We start from the raw sequence: 22,585 nt of genomic DNA, 5'->3' as shown, positions 1-22,585 counted from the left end.
TCACACCAGTCGCTAGGGGCCCTGGCCCTCTCTTGTCTGGAACACTGGCCCAGGCTCTGAGGTTCAGCCAGTCCTGCTGGTTGAGTGCCCCCCCTTAGTGCTCCTTACCGGAATACAGAATCTGGTGTTCTCCTCCAGGCAGATGTTCAGGCTCTGTGGCATGAAGGGTTGACCGAGATGGGTGGGGGAATCCTATCTCATTCATTCATTCATTCATTCATTCATTCATTCATTCAATCATATTTATTGAGCACTTACTGTGTGCAAAGCTCTGTTCTAACCCCTTGGGAGAGTACAGTATAACAATAAACAGACACATTCCCTGTCCAAAATGAGCTTACAGTCTCCCCTGACAAGTGCTGGGTCCCTGATGCCCGGGCATCCTCCAATCGGGGCTGAAGAACTCCAGTTGGCCAACCGCATGATGCTGGGGAAAGGAAGCCAACTGAAGAAAATGGAGTTTGTCATAGCCTCAGCTGCCTCCACCACCAAGATCGGTTGATCTGTGCATGCGTGTGTGTGTGTGTGTGTGTGTGTGTGTGTGTGTGTGTGCGCGTGCATGTGCATGTGCATGTGGCGGGGGCGATATTCTCAGTCAGTTAGTGCTTTACAGTTTACTTTTCTGAAGCTTTAGTAAAATCCACATTAAAGAAGTTAAAAGAGCACAGAATGCCTCTAAGTTCCTGCCTGGCTCACCCGCTTCCAACCAACTCCCTAAAGCACAAGCCCCCACCGCCATCACGCCCACTCCCCCGGTGGCTCCATAATAATAATAATGATGGTATTTGTTAAGCACTTACTATGTGCCAAGCACTGTTCTAAGTGCTGGGGTAGAAACAAGGTAATCAGGTTGTCCCATGTGGGGCTCACAGTCTCAATCCCCATTTTACAGATGAGGTGACTGAGGCACAGAGAAGTTAAGTGACTTGCTGACAAGTGGCGGAGGCGGGATTAGAACCCACAACCTCTAACTCCCAAGCCTGTGCTCTTTCCACTAAGCTGTGCTGCTTCCGGTAAGCCCCCAGCTCTGCTACGCCCACCACCCCAGACTGACTCCATAATCCATAAACCCCCAGCTCCCGCATGGCTCTTGGCTCCTCAGGAGGGGGTGGAAGCAGGGAGGCTTGTTTGGACCTCGGAGCTGCGTGCTGTGGGGAGACAGGGCTGCCTCGCTAGATGTCAGTGGAAACCCCACCCCATCTCTCCTCCCTCCCTGAGAAACCCTTGTTGAACTCTTGAACTCCATCATAAACGGCTCAGGAGAGGGATGGGCTGATAAAATCATTCAGCATGGAATCGGATTATCTTGGAGGAGGTCCCCAGCTTTTAGGATCACTGTGCGTAAGAGGGTCTTTCATCATGGAACCGCTTCAAGTAAATTTAAATTTTCAGGTGTCTCTGGTCACATCCACCTTGTGGCTCTAAGCGTATATGTCAGGCAGACCATCCAGCTACGGTGGCAAGTGACAGAATTCCAAAAATCCAGACCCTGAGTCACACATGCTGTAACTCACACGATGCTGCCAGGCCACACAACAAGATGATATCACATGGATGTCATTTTGCCGAAATACGCTTAATTTGGCCCAAGTAAGCCTGAGCCTAGAGTGTCTTCCTGGAGCACCTCGACACTCCCAATTGCTCCAGAGCTTTTATGCTTTCCTCTCAGATCTGTGTGAAGTCCAGAGCAGTGTCCAAGCCATAAAAGGAAATTTGGCACTAAAATAAAAACTGGACAATAAAAATGGCACCTGATGATGTTTCCGAAGCAGAGAGGGGACAGGTCAGCTGAAAACTGGGCTGTCCAGTATAAAACCAGACCTCTATCCACCCTACATTCAGATGAGGTGGAACTGAGAGAGTGAACTTCATGCCTATTTTCTTGAAGAGTACAAATGCACTCGCTTAGAATTCCTTTGCAAGTCAACTACATATCTTTGAAAGCTTATGAGTGGAAAGAAGCCAGCAGGCCAAGTCCATTGCAATTATCTCCTGTAAATTCTCTAAATCTGAGTCCTTCCTGGACCTCTGAGGCTAGGCCACTAGACAGACAAGTAAAACAAGGTGGAACTATGGAAGAGTGAGCTTTAGTCAAACTGGCCTTTTCTGATTCTCTCAGAGCTTTATTCATTTTCATATTTATTAAGCAGTTACTATGTGCACAGCATTGTACTAAGCGGAACTTAGCTGCCCGATCGAGTCTGTAAAACAGTGTTAGAAATTCAACCATAAGGGTGGTGAAGAGGAACTCCATAAGAAAGGGAAGAGATGAATAGGAAGAATAGAATAATAACAATGATATTACCTTCATTATTGTATTAATTTGCAATATTAACTTAGCATAACGTAATAATGTATAACATGATGTATAATTATAATGTATAATGTAATTTAATATTAATATAATGATGGTATAACAAATACCATCATTATTAGAAGCAATGGAAGAGGATTGTTTTTACCCCACTGCTCTCAATTAATCATCAGTCTGTTTTTTTCAATGGATTTGTATATTAAATAGGATTAAGTTGGGCATAACCTCTTTCCATCAAATTGCTTCAAATTTTATTATGGGTCCAGCTTTTGTAAACTGTATTTTCATTCTGCTTTCCATAGGGATTATTCTATCTAAGTTTGTCTTTATAAGTCCTAACAGCTCTGAACACTTAAGGGCTTTTTTTTTTCAAAGTTATCAGAACAAAAACCCGAGGGTAGAGAGAAATGGGTAGAGTGAAGGGGAAACTCTGTTGAGGGGATGAAGTGGGGTGTGCTTGGAGTTATGGAGGTCAATTTTCTTGTTCAGCTCTACCCAGCCCTGAATTTTCCCTAGCACTTAGCCCTTCGTTTGGCCGTCGGATCACCTCAAGTTGTATCAGTATCCCAGTCCTCCCTTCTGGGGAGCAGTGTTTTCTAATAATATTGATGGTAATAATAAGAATAATAATCGTGGTTTTTGTTGAGCATTCGCTATGTGCTAAGCACTGTACTAAGATGATCAGACCACACACAGCCCCTGTCCCACATGGAAATCACAGTCTAAATCAGAAGGGAGGACAGGTAATCTCCATTTTACAAATGAGGATCCTGAGGTACAGAAAAATTAAGTGATTTGCCCAAATTCACAGAGCAGATAAATGGCAGACCTGGGATTAGCACCCAGGTCCTCTTCTCAGTGTGGTCTTGTACCAGCTTCATGCCAGGACAAAGAAGAGATGCAGCAGCTCAGGCACGAACCGCACACACTGATCAGGTCATCACGACAATACCATTTGTGGTACGCCACTCACTTTCACAGCAGATAGAGAACAGGGGACCAAGAGGTCCCTGGGGAGCTGATTAAGGGAGAGAAGTGTTGCTGGGGGCAGATTCTCCACAGCCCACTGCCCTGTCACTGCTGCTGCAGCTGCACAACTACAGTGGAGGGAGAGTGAAAGGGCGTGAGGTGACAAAAGGGAAGCGAGATTGGGGAAGCAGCCAGTGTCCTCTTTCTGGCAGCCTCCTAGTCATTTCCGCAGGCCAACTGGTTGGCTAAAGTGAAGCACTCCAAAGCATCTTCCAAGAGCTCTGGTCCTCGCAGCTCTTCTATTATCTGGATCAACTCAGACATTGGTCAGCCTTCCTTACAGAATTCACAAATTCTTGACAGGCATGCAGGAAAGACACACAACAACTCGCTCCAAGAGACCTCTGGAGACTTCTCTCCCTGCCTCCCCCCCCCACCCCCTAATGCTATTCAAAGATAGTTACCATTATTTTGGAATAAAGCACAGAGCTTTGGGTTATTTCGGAATGTCTCCACTGCAAATAATAATGGCAAATTGGAACGAAATAATTATGGGCTCTTGGCTTGTGGGCAAGCCTGAACATCTGGTCTCTTGGCAATGGAGCCGGAGGTTTCCAAATAATTTCTCACTGAAAACAGACAAAACATTCCTGGGCATTTCAGTGTAATCACAGACTCCCGTGACTCCAAGTGAACTGCAGAAGTCATTTCATTCCTCTCCCAACATTCAGAAATGGGGACCGGGGGTGGGGTTGGGGGGGCGGGGGGGAATCACATTGCACCCATTCCACACATAAGAGGGTTTATTTTGTTGCTGAGAGATCGCCAAGGAAGCAGAGCCCATAACCTCCATCATAAACCCCTTGGGATAGCTCTCAACCCTCTCGGTTGGGCTGCTCTTTCAATGGCAAAAACAAATCTCCCCTAGAGCTGTTTTAGTCTATTTTCTCTTATTCTGTCATTATTGAGTGGCTTGTCTCCAGAAAACATGTCCAGTCAAGCAGGATAGTCAAGTAAGGGGATTCACTTGTGGTGGATTTTCTTATTCTTTGACTGTGCTTCCCAAATGATAATTTCAGCAGGAATAAACACATTTGCCTTTTCAGGTTCCCACGCAGAAATCATCTGAAATAGACATACTGCAGACATTGAGAACAAAATATTTTATTTGTCAATAAAACTATAGTTTACAGTAGTATTTACTAAATAAATTATAGACTCTTTTACAAGCAATAAAACGAAATCACAAATATTTCAAAGACAACATATGTACACAACATAAGGCCTTGTTATAAATAGCTTTTTATCTCTCATTTCACTAGTAAACAGTGAAGATACCTTTACAGAAGCTAGTTTTCCACAAAGAATGTGCACACATAGGACACTAACCTTGTACGAAATATAGACTTCCAACAACATAGACTTAGGTGATTATAGTTTGGAAAAAAGCAGAATTAATTTACACTTTTACTCACCACATGTTGACAGATTTTTCTTTTTAAATAGATAAGCTGACTACACACTTGGTTTACACAAAAATCACTGAATACATGCAAATGAAATAACTATAGAGTCGATAGGAAAATATCACTTTCAAGTTCAAAAAGGTGATTGGCAATAAGACAGAAAGCAGCTTAAATATAGTTTATGCGGTTTTTCACAGTTCAGCAAGCAACAGCAAATGACAATAGAGTGTGGTATTTTTCACATCACATCTGCCGAGTCTAAGCTATCGTTTCTATGGTTCAAGGCTCCCCTGACAGCTTTCAAAGGTATGGATCACTCCAGCTGATTATTACTTTTTCTTATGGGGGCTCAACTAAGTTCTCTTTAACTCTGGAGTGGAGGAAACGCTCTTCAGCAAATTTGGTGAATGATTCCTCATCCATCTGTTTGAATTTTTGTTTCCTTTTTCTTACTGAAAAAGAAAAAAAAGACAGTCGTGAAGCCAGCTTTTTCTAGATCTGCAATCACACTTTATGGAGAGCCAAGCAAGTTCGTTATTTTTCCGACAACCTACGGTCACGAACGTGGAAGCACTTTTTATGATTCCCACATTCTTTGGGGATTATAATCCTCCCAGGTAACAGCTACTATAAACATTTGTCGTCGCCTGGAAATAGCTGACCCTGAACTGAATTTGTGCCCAATCTCTCTTTCACAGAGGGAGGGGGCAATTGGGCTTCTCGAGAGCCTCCATTTGCCTATATTTAATGAGAGGCGGCATGTCCACGGCTCTCCCAAGCCACCCAACAATCACTGGTATTGACTGAGCACTTACTCTGTGCACAGCCCTGTCCTAAGGGCTTGGAAGAGGACAGCAGAGTTAACAGACACAGTCTCCACCCTCACAGAATTTTCAATCCAGCGGGATCACTGGATCGCCGAGTTAGTTTCGAGGCCGACCTCCCCCCCACCCCAGTTCCATTCTGAAGCTCTGCTGCCCACCCGCTTTGCCTGAGCAGGGTGGGAAAGGCCTCCAGGAGCAAGAGTAGGTGTTCTATAAATACCATTAAGTGAGTGAATGAATGACTACTGTACTAAACACTTGGGAGAGTGCAACAGAAACAAGACACACGGTCCCTGACCGCTAGGAGTTTAAAAGCTAACTGGGGAGACAGACAAAAATATTCACCAGTAGCGCAGTAGGAGAGGGAACAAGAATATATCAGGTACTAGTAAAAGTGTGTCAGGGTGAAATAGCTGAATAAACTGAATGTACAAATAGATATTCAACTAAACACTGTTTACGTTACGACACCTAATTCGAGCACTCCTTTCCCTCCCTTGAAATACTATGATTTGGCCAACGGAGAAGACTGCTAAAATGCCATCCAGTACTAGAAGAAAATATACCCACGGACTTGGAGCAGAAACAATGAATCACTGTGGTGCTGGGTGAGAGAATGGGACTGTGAAAGATGCTCTTGTAAGTCAAGGTTAGAGCAGGCGAGACCTCCAAGAAAACGGTGACAAAGTGCTAGTGCTTCTTCTGTTCAGCCTGAGAGTTTATAGGGCAGCATGGGAAAATGCCAAAATGGGCATTTTGTCAAGCTACTGGTAGCCCGGTATTCAGTCGCAGCAGGACCATCCCATCTCTGCCCCAAAACTCTGTGTTGGCCTGAGAATGGAGCAGCCTTGGGAGTGTCAGGGGGCAGAAGCTGAGCTGGGCATGGGTCCCATCATTCATTCATTCAATCGTATTTATTGAGTGCTTACTGTAATCATAATAACAACAGTAATTATAATAATAATGATGGTATTTGTTAAGTGCTTACTATGTGCCAAGCACTGTAGTAAGCGCTGAAGTGGATACAAGCAAATTGGGCTGGACACAGTCCCTGTCCCACGTGGGGCTCACAGTCTCAATCCCCATTTTACAGATGAGGGAACCAAGGCCCAGAGAAGTGAAGTGACTTGCCCAAGCTCACACAGCAGATAAGTGGCGGAGCCAGAATTGAAGCTATGACCTTCTGATTCCCAGGCCCATGCTCTATCCACTACGGAGCACTGTACTGAGTGCTTGGTAGAATACAATAAAACCATAAACAGACACATCCCCTGCCCACAACGAGCGCACATTCTAGAAGTGGAGACAGACATTAATATAAATAACATATAAATATATTTAAAGATAGGTACATAACTTCATCATCATCATCCTCATCATCATTATTACTATTAACAGTAAGCATTGAGTGCTTACTGTGTGCACAGCACTGTATTAAGCGCTTGGGAGAGTATAATGCAATGGTGTTGGTAGATACGATCCCTGCCCTCAATCAATCACATTTTTTGAGTGCTTACTGGGTGCCGAGTACCATACTCTGGATAATCTGGATTCATTTTCCTTTTTCCCTCCCTTTGGCCACTTGGCAGAGATAAACATCCCCTTTTTTTTAAATGGCATTTGTTAAACGTTTACTAGGTGCCAAACACTGCACTAAGCACTGAGGTAGATACAAGACAATCAGGTTGTATACACTCTATGTCCCACATGGGGCTCCCAATCTTAATCCCCATTTTATAGATGAGGTAACTGAGACAAAGAGAAATTGAATAGCTCACCCAAGGCCACGTAGCAGACAAGTGACAGAGCTGGGATTAGAATTTAGGTCCTTCTGACTCCCAGGGCCACACTCTATCCACTAAGCCACACTGCTTCTCTAAGCCTACAGAACCCGGTATTCCCCAGTGGTCTCCCATCCAAGTCCTAACCAGGCCTGACCTTGCTTAACTTCCGAGTTCAGACAAAATAGGGCACATTCAGGGTTGTATGGAGGTAGACTCTCAGCCACCCCTTTAAGGCAAATAATGGGCTACTTCTGGGTCACTGAATATTCAAAACTGTAACTAGAAAAACTGAGCAGAATCTGCCAATCTGAAGCAAGTTCACAAATCTGGGGAAAACCTGCACAGCCAAATAAGGAGACTCACATAGTTAACTTTGTGGGAGAGGGCATATAGTCCTGGTTTCTTTTCACCTGGTCACCTGCATTTTGGCAATGCAACCACTGGTGGAAAGAGAAGGGGGAGGAGGAGGAAGAAGAGAAAGAAGAGGGGAGGTAGAAGGAAAAGAGGAAGAGAAGGAGGTAGAAGAAGAGGAGGAGGAGGGGGGAAAGGTGGTAGTCTATTAGGTTCTCTTCTGTCCCCCTCCCCCTCATACAATTAAGCACTTTGATACTCACCCCAGCCCCATAATACTTATGTAAATATTCTTATCCTCTTCTATTTCTTGTATCACTAATCTATTTTAATGTCTGCTTCCCTGTGTAGACTGTGTAGACTGTAAGCTCCTTGTGTACAGAGACTGCTTCTACCAACTCTGTTGTATTGCTGTTTTCCAAACTCTTAGTACAGTGCTCTGCACACATTAAGCCCTCAAATATACCACTGATCAAACACTGTTATGATAGCAATGTCCAGGGAATCCAGACTGCCTGGCAACATCCAAATGGCCCCATCATATAGTTCAGTTGCTAAATGGCTAATCTCTATTAGGGCGAGTCCATACCCAGTAATCAAATACTGAATATGTACCTCTCCAGGATCTCTCGATGGATGGGCTGAAGATGTGACTCTATTATTTTGAGACCTTTGGTTGACAGCAATTTTTAATGTAGTTTCTTTCTTGACAACTTGTTTTCCAAGTATGCTAAGAGATGCCCAAGGGCACCAGAAATTTATCGCTCACTGACAATTCCGCCCTGGCTTTAAAGTACTTAAGTTACTCCTGCTAATTGTAAAACTGAATTGTTACCCTATTATCTAATCTATCACGCACTCTTGTCTGCAACTTAGATACCGACAGATTCATTTTTCACCCTGGCTGCTTTCCTCTTATTTAAAATCGAAGAGGGGGAAATAGTGTTAATTAGTGTTTCCATTTGAAGAGGGATACAATCATGAGAACAGCAGAGGTGTGCCTCTTCTTGCTCTATGAAGGGACGTGAGCAGAGGTCCAAAGCCTTGCACCATTCTGAGATGCTGGTCTGAGAGGGATGACATTGGAAATGGTTCCCCATAGTTACCTGCCAAGCACTCCCATTTCCCTTCTTTCATCTGGCCTTCATTTCACATACTGTGAAAATGTGGTTAAGGTCCTTTTAAAGAGACCCAAATAGAAAGAGGAAGGGGACAGGAATGACATATGGGAATCCAAAGGCCATATTCCATTTAAAGTTACACAGGGGGCTGTAATTCTGGCTTCCACCATTCAAAAAGACCAGTCAGAAGACCAGTCCATGACATTTGCACATTTGAGGGACATGCCTAACAAGACTGATCAATCAATCAATGGCATTATTTATTGAGCATTGCCTGTGTGCAGAACACTGGACTAAGCACTTCAGAGAGTACATTATATCAAGGTTGGTAGATATGCTCCATGCCCACAGGGAGTTTACGGTCTAGAAGGGGAGAAAGGCGGTAATATTAACAAATAAATTACAGCTATATACACAAATGCTGTAGGGCTGAGGATGGGGTGAATAAAAGGTATAAATCCAAGTGCAAGGATAAGGCAGAAAGGAGGGGGAGAAAAGGAAATGAGGGCTTAGTCAGGGAAGGCCTCTTGTACGAGATGTGATTTTAATAAGGATTTGAAGGTGTAGAGAGTGATCATATCATATTTGTCGGATATGAAGGGTGAGGATGTTCCAGGCCAGAGCCAGGATGTTGGTGAGGGGTCGGCGATGAAATAGACAAGATCGAGGTTCAGTGAGAAGGCTGGCATTAGAGGATTGAAGTGTGCAGGTTGGCTCGTGGTAGGAAATCAGAGAGAAAAGGTAGGAGGGGGCAAGGTGATTGAGTGCTTTAAAGCCAATGGTCAGGTGCTTCTGTTTGAAGTGGAGGTGGATAGGCAACCACTAGAGGTTCTTGAGAAGTGAGGAAACATATACCGGACTGTTCTATAGAAAAATGATCTGGGTGGCAAAGTGAAATATGGATGGGAGTGGGGAGAGACAGGAGGCAAGGAGGTCAGTAAGGTGGCTGATATAGTAATCAGGGCGGGATAGAATAAGTGCTTCGATTAACGAGGCAGCAGTTTGGATGGAGGGGAAAGGGTGAATCTTAGCAATGGTGGGAAGGTTGAATCGACAGGATTTGGTGAGACAGATTGAATATGAGGGTAGAATGAGAGAGTTGAATCAAGGATAATGCCAAGGTAATGGGCTTGTGAGAAAGGGAGGATGGTGGTGTTCTCTACAGCGATGGAAAATTCAGGGGGAGAGCAGAGTTTGGGTGGGAAGATAAGGATTTCTGTTTTAGACATGTAAAGTTTGAGGTGTCAGCAGGACATCCAAGCAGAGATGTCCTGAAGGCAGGATGAAATACGAGACTGCCGAGGAGACAAGATCAGGGCTGAAGTTGTAGATTTGGGAATCATCTGCATAGAGATGGTAGTTGAAGCCATGGGAGCGAATGAGTTCTCCAAGGAATGGGTGTAGATGGAGAAAAGAAAGGAATTCAGAACTGAGCCTTGAAGGACTCCCACCTTTATGGGGTGGGATGCAGAGGAGGAGCCTGAGAAAGACAGTGAGAATGAGCAGCCAGAGAGATAGGAGGAGAAGCAAAAGAGTACAGTGTTAGTGAAGCCAACACTGGATAATGTTTCTGGGATGGGGAGTGGTACATAGCGATGACGGCAACTGAGAGGTCGAAGAGGATTAGAATGGAGTAGAGGCAACTGGATTTGGTTAGAAAGGGCAGTTTCAAGTGAAGGGGGTGGAAGCCAGATTGAAGGGGGTCAAGGAGAGAACTGGAGGAGAGGAAGTGGAGGCAGTGGATGTAGACAACTCTCTTATAGAGTTTGGAGAGGAAGAGTAGGAGGAAGATGTAGTGATAACTGAAAAGGGTCATGGGGTCAAGGGATAGGGGATACATGAGCATGTTTGAAAGCACTGGGGAAGAAGTAACTGGATAGTGAACAGTTTAAGATGGCGGTCAGGAAGAAAAAAAGGGGGAGGGCAAGTGCTTGACAAGTTTGAAAGGATGGGGTTGAAGGTGCATGTGGAAGGGGTAGATTTTGAGAGAAGGTGGGAGATCTCCTCCTGAGATACTGCCTGGAAAGATGGGATTGTCAAAGGAGCAGGACGGGAGAGGGACTGGAGAAGAGCAGGGGAGATTTTAGGGAGACCACGCCTGATGCTTTCAATTTTCTCAATAAAGTACATGGTCAGATCATAATGGGCTAGTTATGAGTGTGGGGGGTGGGAGGTTAGGGGCTTTGATGAGGGAGTTAAATGTCTAAAACAACTGGAGACGGCAATGGACATGGGAGTTAATAAGGAGGATGAAATAATGTTGCCGGGTGGAGGAGAGGGCAGAGTTAAAACAGGCAAGGATGAAGCTGAGATGGACATGGTCTGCTTGATACCTTGACTTCTGCCAGCAGGGCTCTGCGGCTTGTGCACAGGAGTGAAGGATGTGGACCGTGGAGGTAATCCTGGGCTGTGGGTTAGTGGTTCGAGACCAGCTCATCGACTGATGAACATTATCCTGAAAGGGCAACTATAGGCTGCAAAAATGGGTCTTCCTTCAATCATACTGCCCCTTTTCCTTGAATTCGATTCAAGTGATTTGGATCAGATTTTTAAGGTTAGGGTCTTATCAACTCACTCACAATAGGTGGCAGTAGAGGCTTTGTAGAATATGTTTGAAATAACTAGATGCTTGCTCTTTCAGCAGAGCAAGCCTTTGTGCAGGTCAATCTTTCTATCTACAGCCATTACATTGTGTTATTCAGAAAACATTCTCAACCCTGGCTGTTCACCCACTCCTATTTTTATCATTTAGAGTACAGGAGTCACACCAGGGTACTCTTTGTTACAGGAAGGAACCTGTACATTGCAGGTAGGTCTATTACTATATTTGTTTACATAGCTTTCTCCAAGGAGCTCAAAGGGATTTGAAGGCCTTTGCTTTCTCTTCACACTTTCTTAGTGAGGTAGGTAAGGAGATGTCATTAAGAGGAGGGGAATCTTGGTCAAATGACTTGGTCAAGGAGGAGGGAGAGTAGAACAACTGATCACGCCCAAAACAGAGAACTCAAACAATGGTCATTGATTGACTGTGTATGGGTTTTTGTGTATTTACACACATATATTTTATGTGTACATACACACACAATCACCTTTAGGATGGAAACAGAGTTCAGTTTGGACTTAGCAACACAGTAGGCTCTGGGCATACTGCCATAAATGATATGGAGATTCAAGCACATTACAAAAGCCCCCATTTCCCCTGTCTTCTGACCCTGGGATGAGGTTTGGAGTCCCTCGGACCCTTTCTCAGGGTAGAGGACAAAGGAGAGTGAGTGTCCCTCACCTTCTGAAGCCTCTGATTCTGGGTGCTGGTGGGGGGGAGGGAGGCGGCTGGCTAAAAAAAAAAAAAAGACTCTGAGGCCCATGTGAGACAGGGACTGCATCTGGACTGATTAACTTGTATCTACCCCAACACTTAGAAGAGCGCCTGACACATAGTAAGAGCTTAACAAATGCCACAAAAAAGAGGGGGGGGGATGGAAGATGCTTGGATGTCAGTCAATCATATTGATTGAGCACTTACTGTGTAGACAGCATTGTAGTAAGCGCTTGGGGGAGTACACTATAACAGTATAACAGTCACATTTCCTGCCCACAACAGCTTATAGTCTAGAGGGGAACCTTGAGCTCTCCTTTGGCCAACTCAGAAGCCCAGCTAATTTTGAAAGCTTGAGGGAGGTTTTCTAAAGTGGATGATGGATGCTTAATAAGGAGTCCTTGGAAATGGTCCTTTTCTTTGTTGGGCAATGTCAAGAGTGAGTACTGTTGTCACTCTCTGACCTTGCTGCAAAAATTCTTTTTCCCTAAACTAGACTCTACGAATCTCATGGACAAGACTGTTTTCCTGCAGGGAGAGGTGTCCCTTCTCACACTTCACAGGGAAAAGACACTTTACTGGAAGCCACAAAGCAGGAAAAAGTGGTTCCCTGCCTCTGCCTAGATGGAACAATCTGCTAGACTGTAAGCTCTTTGAGGGCAGGGATCGTGTCTACTAACTCTATTGGACTCTCCCAGGCATTTAGGACAGGGCTCTATACCCAGGAGGTAGGAGCTTGATTACTGTTGCCCGCAAAGCTGAAAACACAGCAGCACCATGGTAACAATTTAGAGGAGGAAGAAAGGCACTGATTGGAGAGATTTAAAAGTAATTTGAAAAGTCAGAACTGAAGAGCAAGTTGCAAAGGCTCTTGATTAGAGGAGAGTCAAAAAGAAAGGACAAAGAGTGCTGCAGCTTGGAACAACAAGACCTGTGAGCAGAATGCAGGGGAAAGGGAATAGGGAAAGATGAGGGAAGGGAAGGACAGATGGAGGAATCTGGGAAGGTGCAGAACACCCTGCATTGGGTCAAAAGTTATGTTAATTTCTTGGAAGAGTGGGGAGAGGTTTGCTGCCAGTGAAAGTAGGGGGTTCTTGGTTGTGTTGGGATCTGCATACTGGGATCAGCCCGGGATACAAGCCTCCAGAATGAGGAGCTAGTGACTCTAGTTTATATGATAAATGGAGACTTTTTTTCCTGCGAGTTGTGAAGTGTATGCCAGGGGAAAAGCATCTTATTACTATAGGGACAGAATCAGAACCACCTAAATTCTCAAAGGTGACTTAACAAAGTTGTGCTGAGTAGGATATTTAACAGTGGAAGTAGTGTCCACTGTCCCAGGATGGACCAGCTGTATGCCCCAGTCTTTGAGGTACGCAACACAAAAAGTTGCATATTCCAGATTGATTTCTATTCTAGTTAGAAGTTCAGTTAAAGGATGAGTAAGGGCAAATGAGCTCTGGGATTGGTGCTTTGGAATGTTCCGGCACACGGTCCCAGAATTCTGATCCCGGTTCCCAACGTTCCACCCATTTGTTGTGGGCAGGGAATCTATCAACTCTGTTATATTGTTCTCTCCCAAGTACACAGTCAGTGCTCAATAAATACCACTGATTGATTGATTGGATGGACTGGTGGTCTTGACAGTAGTGCAGTGACCTGGTTTAGGTGTGTCTATTGACTCATGCCCTGCTATTGATTTAGTGGGAAGGACATTGCTTGGGGAATCAGAACTGTGTTTTAGCCCCAGTTCTGTGCTGGGGCTAAGCCATCAGTAGTGAAGGTTTCTGACCGAAGAAGCACCTCAGGTGCCCCGTGAGTCAGACAGGCTCAGAAGCAATTTTGAAAAGTAGCTGGCTAAAGTGGGCAGCCAAGACTGCAGTGGCCTATGAAGCAACTGCCCTCTGGGTCATGGCGCCAGGGTACCCCTGCTTGACCTACTCACTCGTTGCCCTCAATCAATCGTATTTATTGAGCGGTCACTGTGTGCAGAGCACTGTTCTAAGCGCTTGGGAGAGGACAATATAACACTGTGTGCCCCAGTGGGAACCTGACCCGCTGACTGTCAATGGCCACAAACCAGGCACTCGCATTATAATCAATTTTGCAGTGCAGGTTTTTGGTCCTGAAGTTTCAAGATCAAGACTCGTCCACCATTTCTGGAAAGAGATTCCGTCATGACCGAGAAACAGGAGAGGACCTTGCAGGGTCTGATTTTCTGTTTTAGGACCACAACCTGCAGCTGCTATCCCTGTCAGTCGCCTCATGATTAGGGCTGCTTGCCAAATAGAGACTGGGCGAGGCAGTGTGGATCATGCAGCACAACAGCACGACACATCACCATTCCTGGACAAACAAATCGAGTACTCAAGAAATACCATTATTTGACTGAGGTGTACAGTGAGGAAGGAACTATCTTTTGATGACATAGATGAAATCTCATTGACAGCTGTGTCATCTTCAAATATGAAAGCACGCATACGCACACACACTCTCTCTCTCTCTCTCTCTGTACCTCTGCTACACTTCTCACCACATTTTGGTTTATTTTGAAATGATCAAAATCAATAAGGGGTTAAAGTTGGGAAATTAAGCCATACTAAAATTACAGCAAAACATACAAGGCTTCTCTGTCCCCTAATTAAAAGTGTTTTTCTGCTCTTGTTCCACTCACAAAACTGAAAGGTTGTTAATGCAATTATTTTCACTTTTCTAGTACCTTTCATCTAATGATCAAAAGGCACTTCAAAAACACATTAAATAATCAAGTCTTATACATCCCTAAGACACAATACTAATCTAGCATATTTTGTTAAAAGGATTACTCAACCTTTTCCATCTCCCCACCCCCAACTGAGATAGAGATTTGATGAATGTCAATTACAAGGAGAACATATTAATGTAGAAAGACTCATTGGTAAACTAGAAAAGCATGGAAGGAAAGCAGGCAAAGCACTGTACTAAGCTCTGCACACTGTAAGCGCTCAATAAATTCCATTGTTTGACTGATTCGGTGATTGGGAGAGTTGGTACTAGAATTGGTAGATTTGATCCCTGCTTTCATGGAGTTTACAATTATTTTGCAGCCCAATCCTACTTAATTTCTGGTCCCGGCTAGTTATTAAAAGACATTTCCGCCCATTACATTATTCTGGGAAATGGTCTTGCTTGCCTTAGACTGCAAACTCCTTGTGGGCAGGGATCGCATCTACCAACTCTGTTGAAGTGTACTTTATTAAGCACTTAGTACAGTGCTCCACACACGATAAGTGCTCAATGAATATCACTGATAGATTGATTTCCTATTCTCAAGAAACTGCATTTTACATCGGCCAAAAAAAGAAATCCTCAGAAGATGAGAAACTGTTATTAAGGAGCATGAATTGCTTTGACCCTCTAGAATGGATTCTAATAGTGCACTAGAGGCTGTAATTGACCCTATTTTGAGAAAAAAACATCGTTGTACTTTTAAAAATCAATCTACCTGTGTGTCTTTTACTTTTTAAGTGATCTGCTTTGTTAATTCAAAAGCAATTGCTGGTGGAACTGTCATTGGTCACTTTGTAAAATCATTTAAAAGTTCTTGCTTCATTAAAACTGTTTCAAATTATTTGTTCTGCCGTGAGCTTGGGTGGTGTGAAGATCTGTCATCAATTTTTAACCAGATTCAGAAATGATTAGGTAATTCCAAATCTGGGAAAATAGCTTCAACAAGCAAATTAAATAAATGGTGATGTGTTTCTCATGATAAACTACAGTTTTTGTTTCAGATGAAAAAAAATCCCCAAATTTGCAAATTCATGAAGGAGAAGGAGATGTTGGTTGTCCACTTGAGGGTGAGCACACTGACCAAACCACGGGGAGGCAAGATAATTAGTGGGATCCTCAACACTCAACCTGCTCTCCAGAAAGAAATAGTTTATCTAGCCACAATTATCCAGGGCTGGCTGTCTTCACTGACCAAATCCACCAGATAATTTCTTTACTCCCCATTTCACTCTGCCACAGTGCGGCACGTTCCAATTCACTTGTTGGAAATGGTTTATTTACGCGTGCCTGGTTTGCATGTATTTGAGCACCCCCAGACACTCAGACAGGTGGCAGGAAGGAGACAGAGAGTGGCCACGCTTTGGTGACATTCAAAGGAGGAGGAAGAGGAGGAGGAGAAGAGATCATGTGTGAGAGAACCTGACTTTTTGTAAATTCATCTAAAATGATAAACAAACCCTCTCCATAAGTGGCACATCCACTTGCCCTGTGAGTGGCAGTGACTACAGCGCAAAATCAGTATTCGACTGAATTGGGAAACAAAGTTCCTCGCGTGGAAAAAAGAAAGGAAAATGGGGGTAATGGATTTCCCCTTCTGCTTTTGCATTTTTTATTCGGTCCTACCTAAACTTATCAATATATGAAAATACGGAAGGGAGAGTAATGGACCCTCCTTTTCAGATCTACCTGAGCATGCAAATTGAAAATGAAAATTTCCAGGCCTGGAAACACACCCTGGAATTAGAAATGAATGGTTTGTAGGCTTTCCTAGGAGTGTAGTCATGTAAGTTAGATTGAAGTTCAAAAGCTGTGGGCTTTAGGTGGGGAAGCTTTAGGTGGTGAATGAGAGGCAGCAGTAAAGCTGCAGAGGTTCGGCAGTAGAAGCCCTCTCCTATCTAACTCCTCACTGCTAGGGTTTTAAAAATCACATTTGGTTCAAATGCCAGCAACAGTGGGGGACCTGAGTGAAAACAAGGGAACATTAAAAGAAGGAGTGAATGGTTAAATTGTACCAACAACGAAGTCCTCCTTTCCTATCACCCTTCAGCAAGAAAAAAAATAAATCTATGATTCAAATGAGGTAGAGATTATGCTTCCGGGATTTCCCATTCCATAATAGGGATTTTAAGTAAAACATACATTGATGTCCATTAGTCTCAAGCGCTCCTTTATCAAATAATAATAATAATAATACTAAGGATGGTATTTGTTAAGCACTTACTATTTGGCAGGCACTGAACTAAGCACTGGGGTGGATACAAGTAAATCAGGTTGGACACAGTCCCTGTCCCAGGTGGGGCTCACAATCTCAATCCCCATTTACAGATGAGGAAACTGAGGCACAGAGAAGTGAAGTGACTTGCTCAAGGTCACTCAGCAGACAAGTGGCAGAGCCAGGATTAGAACCCATGACCTTCTGACTCTCGGGCCCGAGCTCTATCCACTACACCATGCTGCTAATGCCTGGATGATAGTCAAGTGTTTAACCCTGATTTGTGGTGTTCACAACTAGAAACAACAAGACCCTTCTGTCTTGCACGTGCTAAAGCTAGATTTCACCCTTTATATTGTCTGAAATTTTCACATTCCAAAGAGAAAGGAGAAACTTAGGCCAAGAAACAATAAAAAGAATGGAAGGATGCAACTTGTAATAATAGAAATGAGATGTTATGATGTCTAATTGGATATGGATGGTGACTTGTCATTCTGTACTTCCCAAGGACACTTATTCCAGTGCAGCAGTGGAAGAATGCTCAATAAATACTATTGCCACTACTGATAAAAATGACTGAACAACATATGCCAAGTGGACCAATGGCTGGACTACAGACTGGACAACAGGCTCCTCTTTCCCTTCAATTTCTAGTCTGCTCTGCCCTGCTCGTGCAGATTTACCAAGTTGCAGGAGGGAACTGATGAATGATGGGATTGGCAGGAGGATTTGTACCTGCCCATCAGTTTTCACAGTGGCTTCTGGCTCCAGAAAGTCACATCCAGTGGTTAGGCGCCCTCAGTATCCTGGTGAGAATGTAAATCGGTACTGCTGGGCTGATTGGGACCCATGATATAGCTTTCCCCTGGCTGCCAATCAATCAACCAATGGTATTAACTGAGTGCTTACTCTGCACAGAGCACTGTACTAGGCACTTGGGAGAGTACAATACAACAGAGTATAGGCTCCACTTCTGAACTATCTTCCTTCGACTACCAAATTGACACCCTCAACACCACCTTCTGTACTGAACTCAACTCACTCGCTCCCCTATCCCTTCGTTGATCTCGTATCACTAACCCACAGCCCTGTATCACGTCCACGGTCCGCTTCCTTCGCTCCTGTGCATGAGCCTTGGAGCACTAATGGAGAAAATGTAGATATCAGGCTGACCTCATCCACCTCAAATTTATCCTTGCGTGCTTTAGCTCTTCCCTCTCCTCTGCCCGACAAAATTATTTCTCCATCCTTATTGACACCCATGCCCATTGCTCTTGACAGTTGTTCCAGACATTTAACTCCCTCCTCAAATCCTTGTCCCCCCCGCTCTCTTGCTCCTAATGACCTTGCCACCTACTTTCTTGAGAAAATCGAAACTATCAGCTGTGATCTCCCTAAATCTCCCCTACTCCTCTCCAGTCTCCCACTCCTCCCACTCCTCCTGCCCCTTCTTTTCCAGCAGTATCTCAAGAGATCTCCTGCTTACTCTGAAAAATCTACCACCTCCAACTGTACATCTGACCCCATCCATTCACAACTTATCAAAGCACTTCCCCCTCCCTTCTTCCCTCCTTGACCACCATCTTCAACTGTTCACCCTCCAGTGGCTTCTTCCCCACTGGTTTCAAACTTGCTCACATCTCCCCTATCCTGAAAAAACCCACCCTTGATCCCACAGCTCCCTCCAGTTATTGCCCCATCACCTTCCTACCATTCCTCTCCAAGATCTTTGAACGAGTTATCTATACCCACTGCCTCAAGTTCCTCTCCTTCAATTATCTCCTTGATCCCCTCCAATCTGGTTTCCATCCCCTTCACTCCACAGAAACCCCCTTCTCAGAGGTCACACATGATTTCCTTCTTGCCAAATACAACAGCTCCTATTCCATCCTAATCCTTCTTGACCTCTCGGCTGTTTCCCTTGGAGAACTCATCCGCTTCCACGGTTTCAAAAACCACCTCTATGCGGAAGATTGCCAAATCTACATCTCCAGCCCTGATCTCTCTCCCACTCTGCAGTCTCACATTTCCTCCTGCCTTCAAGACATCTCTACTTGGATGTCCCTCCGACATCTCAAACTTATCATGTCCAAAACAGAACTCCTTAACTTCCCACCCAAACTCTGTCCTCCCCAATTTCCCTGTCACTGTAGACAGCACCCTATCCTTCCTGTTTCACTAGCCCACAACCTTGGCATTACCCTTGACTCATCTGTCTCATTCAACCCACATATTTAATGTCACTAAATCCTGTTGGTTCAACCTTCACAACACTGTTAAAATCTTCCTTTTCCTCTCCATCCAAAATGCGACCACATTAATCCAAGCACTTATCTTATCCTGCTTTAATTAATGTATCAGCCTATTCGCTGACTTCCCTGCCTCCTGTTTCTCCCCACTCCAGTCCATAATTCACTCTGCTGCCTGGATCATTTTTCTACAGAAATGTTCAGTCCATGTTTCCCCACTTCTCAAGAACCTCCAGTGGTAGCCCATCCACTTCTACATCAAACAGAAACTCCTTACCATCGGCTTTAAAGCACTCAATCAACTTGCCCCCTTCTACCTCACCTTGCTGTTCTCCTACCACAACCCAGCCCGCACACTTCACTCCTCTAATGCCAAGCCACTTATTCACTGTACCTCAATCTCGTCTATCTCACTGCCCACCCCTCACTCACTTCCTCCCTCTTCATATCCGACAATGACTCTCCTCACTTTCAAAGCCTTACTGAAGGCACATCTCCTTCAAGAGGACTTCCTTGACCAAGCCCTCACTTCCTCTTTTCCCACTCCCTTCTGCGCCACCCTGATTTGCTCCCTTTTTCATTTCTCCCTCAGCCCCACAGCACTGATATACAGATAATAATAATGATAATAATAAATTGTGGTATTCATTAAGCACTTATTATGTGCTAGGGACTGTACTAAGCGCTGGGGTGGATACTAGCAAATGGGGTTGGACACAGTCCCTGACCCATGTGGGGCTCACAGTCTCAATTTTACAGCTGAGGTAAGTGAGGCCCAGAGAAGTGACTTGCCCAAGATCACATAGCAAACAACAGATCCATAATTTATTTATTTTTATTAATCCCTGTTCCCCCTCTAGACTGTAAGCTCGTGTGGGCAGGGTGTCTACCAAGTCTGTTGTATTGTTATATTGCACTCTCCCAAGTGCTTAGTACAGCGCTCTGCACATAGCAGGTACATGGCCTAGTGGATACAGCATGGGCCTGGGAGCCAGAAGGACCTGGGTTCTAATCTCGGCTCTGCTGCTTGTCTGCTGTATGGCCATGGGCAAGTCATTTAACTTTTCTGTGCCTCAGTTACCTCATCTGTAAATCTGGGGATCAAGACTGCGAGTCCCGTGTGGGACAGGAACTGTGTTCAACCTGACTAGTTTCTATCTATCCCAGCACTCAGAACAGTGCTTCACACATAGTAAGCACTTAACAAATACCATTATTATCATCATTATTAAAAATAATAATGAATGTGTTTGATTGATTAATTGAAACTATCCTAAGCATTTCTGTAAACCTCGTCATTTCTTCTCTAGACTGTAAGCTTCTTGTGGGCAGGGATTCTGTCTACCGACTCTATTATACTGCACTCTCCCAAGCACTTACTACAGTGCTCTGCTCACAGTAAGTGCTCAATAAATACCATATGGGTAATGATATCATCCATATCAAGCACTATAATCCCAACAGCCTACATTTCAAATTCATTTTGGTCCTGGTCTTTTCTGGGTCAAGGGACAATGAGATGGGTGGTAGAGTGCCATTTTCTGAAGAAGAATGGTCAACTCTTTGCTGATTTTCCTACTGAGATGCCATTGTCAACTTGTTGAGATGGGTGCTTAAAATTCTTCAGAAGTATTTCAGAAGTATTTGAGTATTTGAACAGTATAACACTTGAGACTTTTGAGAATGCTGAACACTCAGCATTCTTAATAGGGCACAAATATACAAAGGGAGAGAGTGATGGAATGCATGAAAGTAAGGAAAAAGTCGCAATTAGAGTGGGGATCTTTCAGTGTACGGTACTACTATTTGGTACCTTTAATTTTACTCAGTAGCTCTCTGTGGCTCTGAAAGAGTACTGTCAATGCAAGAGGAGAGTGATGGACTCCAAAGAATAGTTTCTGGTTGGATCAGGCCCAATCCTGAGAAGCCCTAACATGTTGAGAGATTATGGGATCTGTCTAAGGGCATTCAACTAATGAGGGATCCAGGTTAGACCTCCCAATCCTTATAGCTCAGCGTGGAAATAAACTCTATGGAAGTTTGAAATGGGAATCCTGTTTTTGGACATGCTGATGTGAGAAGGATTTTTTTTTTTAAGATTAGAGAAGTATAATTTTATAGGCTACAAATATATCCTGTTTTTGGACATGGTGATGTGCAATGGATTTTTTTTTTTTAAGATTAGGGAAGTCTAATTTTATAGGCTATAATCATGCGATCGCTTTGCGCCAACTGGCATGAACCCCCTAATACCACTAAAAAGAAGAAGTGAAGCGATAGTTCAACACGACTTACTAAATAGACATCCAACACTGAAGCATTATCATCCTGAATTTCCAGTGTGCTCTGTTCAGAAGTCAGGTAGATGGCACTGTCTTCTAATGTGACCGTTGAACTCGACGGTATCCCTTTACTGGAAATATGGGGGAAACACAATGAGCTCATGCAATCAAAATAAAAAAGGCAAAGAAAAAGCACAAGACATAAAAGCTGCAATGAAATGGTGTTTCTACACACAAGCACAAAATAATATTTATTGCACATATTAAAAAAATGAAAAAATATGTTTCAAGGGACATAAATGTTAATGGCAAAGTTATTTCTCTGATCCCGATTTTCTTTTTCTTTTTTTTTGATCCTATCACTTGAATGATTTTCTAGGAAGAAATGACAGCAGGGAAGATCAATCGATATATTTATTGAGTGCTTACTGAGTGCAGGGTGCTTTACAAAGTTCTTGGGAAAGAACAATAATAACAGTAGTAATAGCATTTGTTGAGCACCCACTGGATGCAGTGCACTGTACTACACACAAAACAAAGAAGTGACACATCACCTGCCCACGAGGAGCTTACACTCTAACAATAGAGGTTAAAGACACAGTCCCTGGCCTGCCCTCAAGGAGCTTACAAACTAATGAAGTGGATGGAGAGATACTATTAGGCACATTAGACTGATGAACCTTTCCCACAAATTAGTGTCCTCAACCATAGTAGTAGAATATTTTCTCAAGCATGAAAATGAGATCCTCCAGTCTTCATTGCTAAAAGTTCAGTCTGAAAAAGCACAAATAATTCATTTCAGGATAAAGAGAAAGACTGATGAACCAGAATGTACTCAGCTTGACGAAATGTGTTTTTATTTTTCAAAATTCACACAACAGAAAAAAACCCCAAACAGTCCTCCCTCTCAATAACTTTGAAATGGATA

The 22,585-nt window shown here is 43.8% G+C and overlaps 1 protein-coding gene across 3 annotated transcripts in view; it reads right to left on the bottom strand.

Annotated features, from left to right (window-relative positions):
• Window positions 1-4,437: 4,437 nt before the first annotated feature.
• PIP5K1B (phosphatidylinositol-4-phosphate 5-kinase type 1 beta) overlaps window positions 4,438-22,585 on the bottom strand; it is a 242,653-nt gene continuing 224,505 nt past the window's right edge. For 2 of the 3 annotated variants that reach the window (XM_029056070.2, XM_029056072.2), the window contains 2 exons: window positions 21,671-21,788; window positions 4,990-5,201 (listed from right to left, as the gene is read on the bottom strand). In XM_029056070.2, coding sequence (XP_028911903.1) covers window positions 5,199-5,201; window positions 21,671-21,788 — 121 coding nt within the window. In that variant the 3' untranslated portion in view covers window positions 4,990-5,198. Of the gene's footprint in view, window positions 5,202-21,670; window positions 21,789-22,585 lie in introns of all 3 variants that reach the window. The other variant, XM_029056073.2, reaches the window with a different exon arrangement.

The sequence above is a fragment of the Ornithorhynchus anatinus genome, chromosome X5, assembly GCF_004115215.2.
Source record: "Ornithorhynchus anatinus isolate Pmale09 chromosome X5, mOrnAna1.pri.v4, whole genome shotgun sequence".
NCBI lineage: Eukaryota > Metazoa > Chordata > Mammalia > Monotremata > Ornithorhynchidae > Ornithorhynchus > Ornithorhynchus anatinus.
This window is presented reverse-complemented; position numbering and strand designations above follow the sequence as displayed.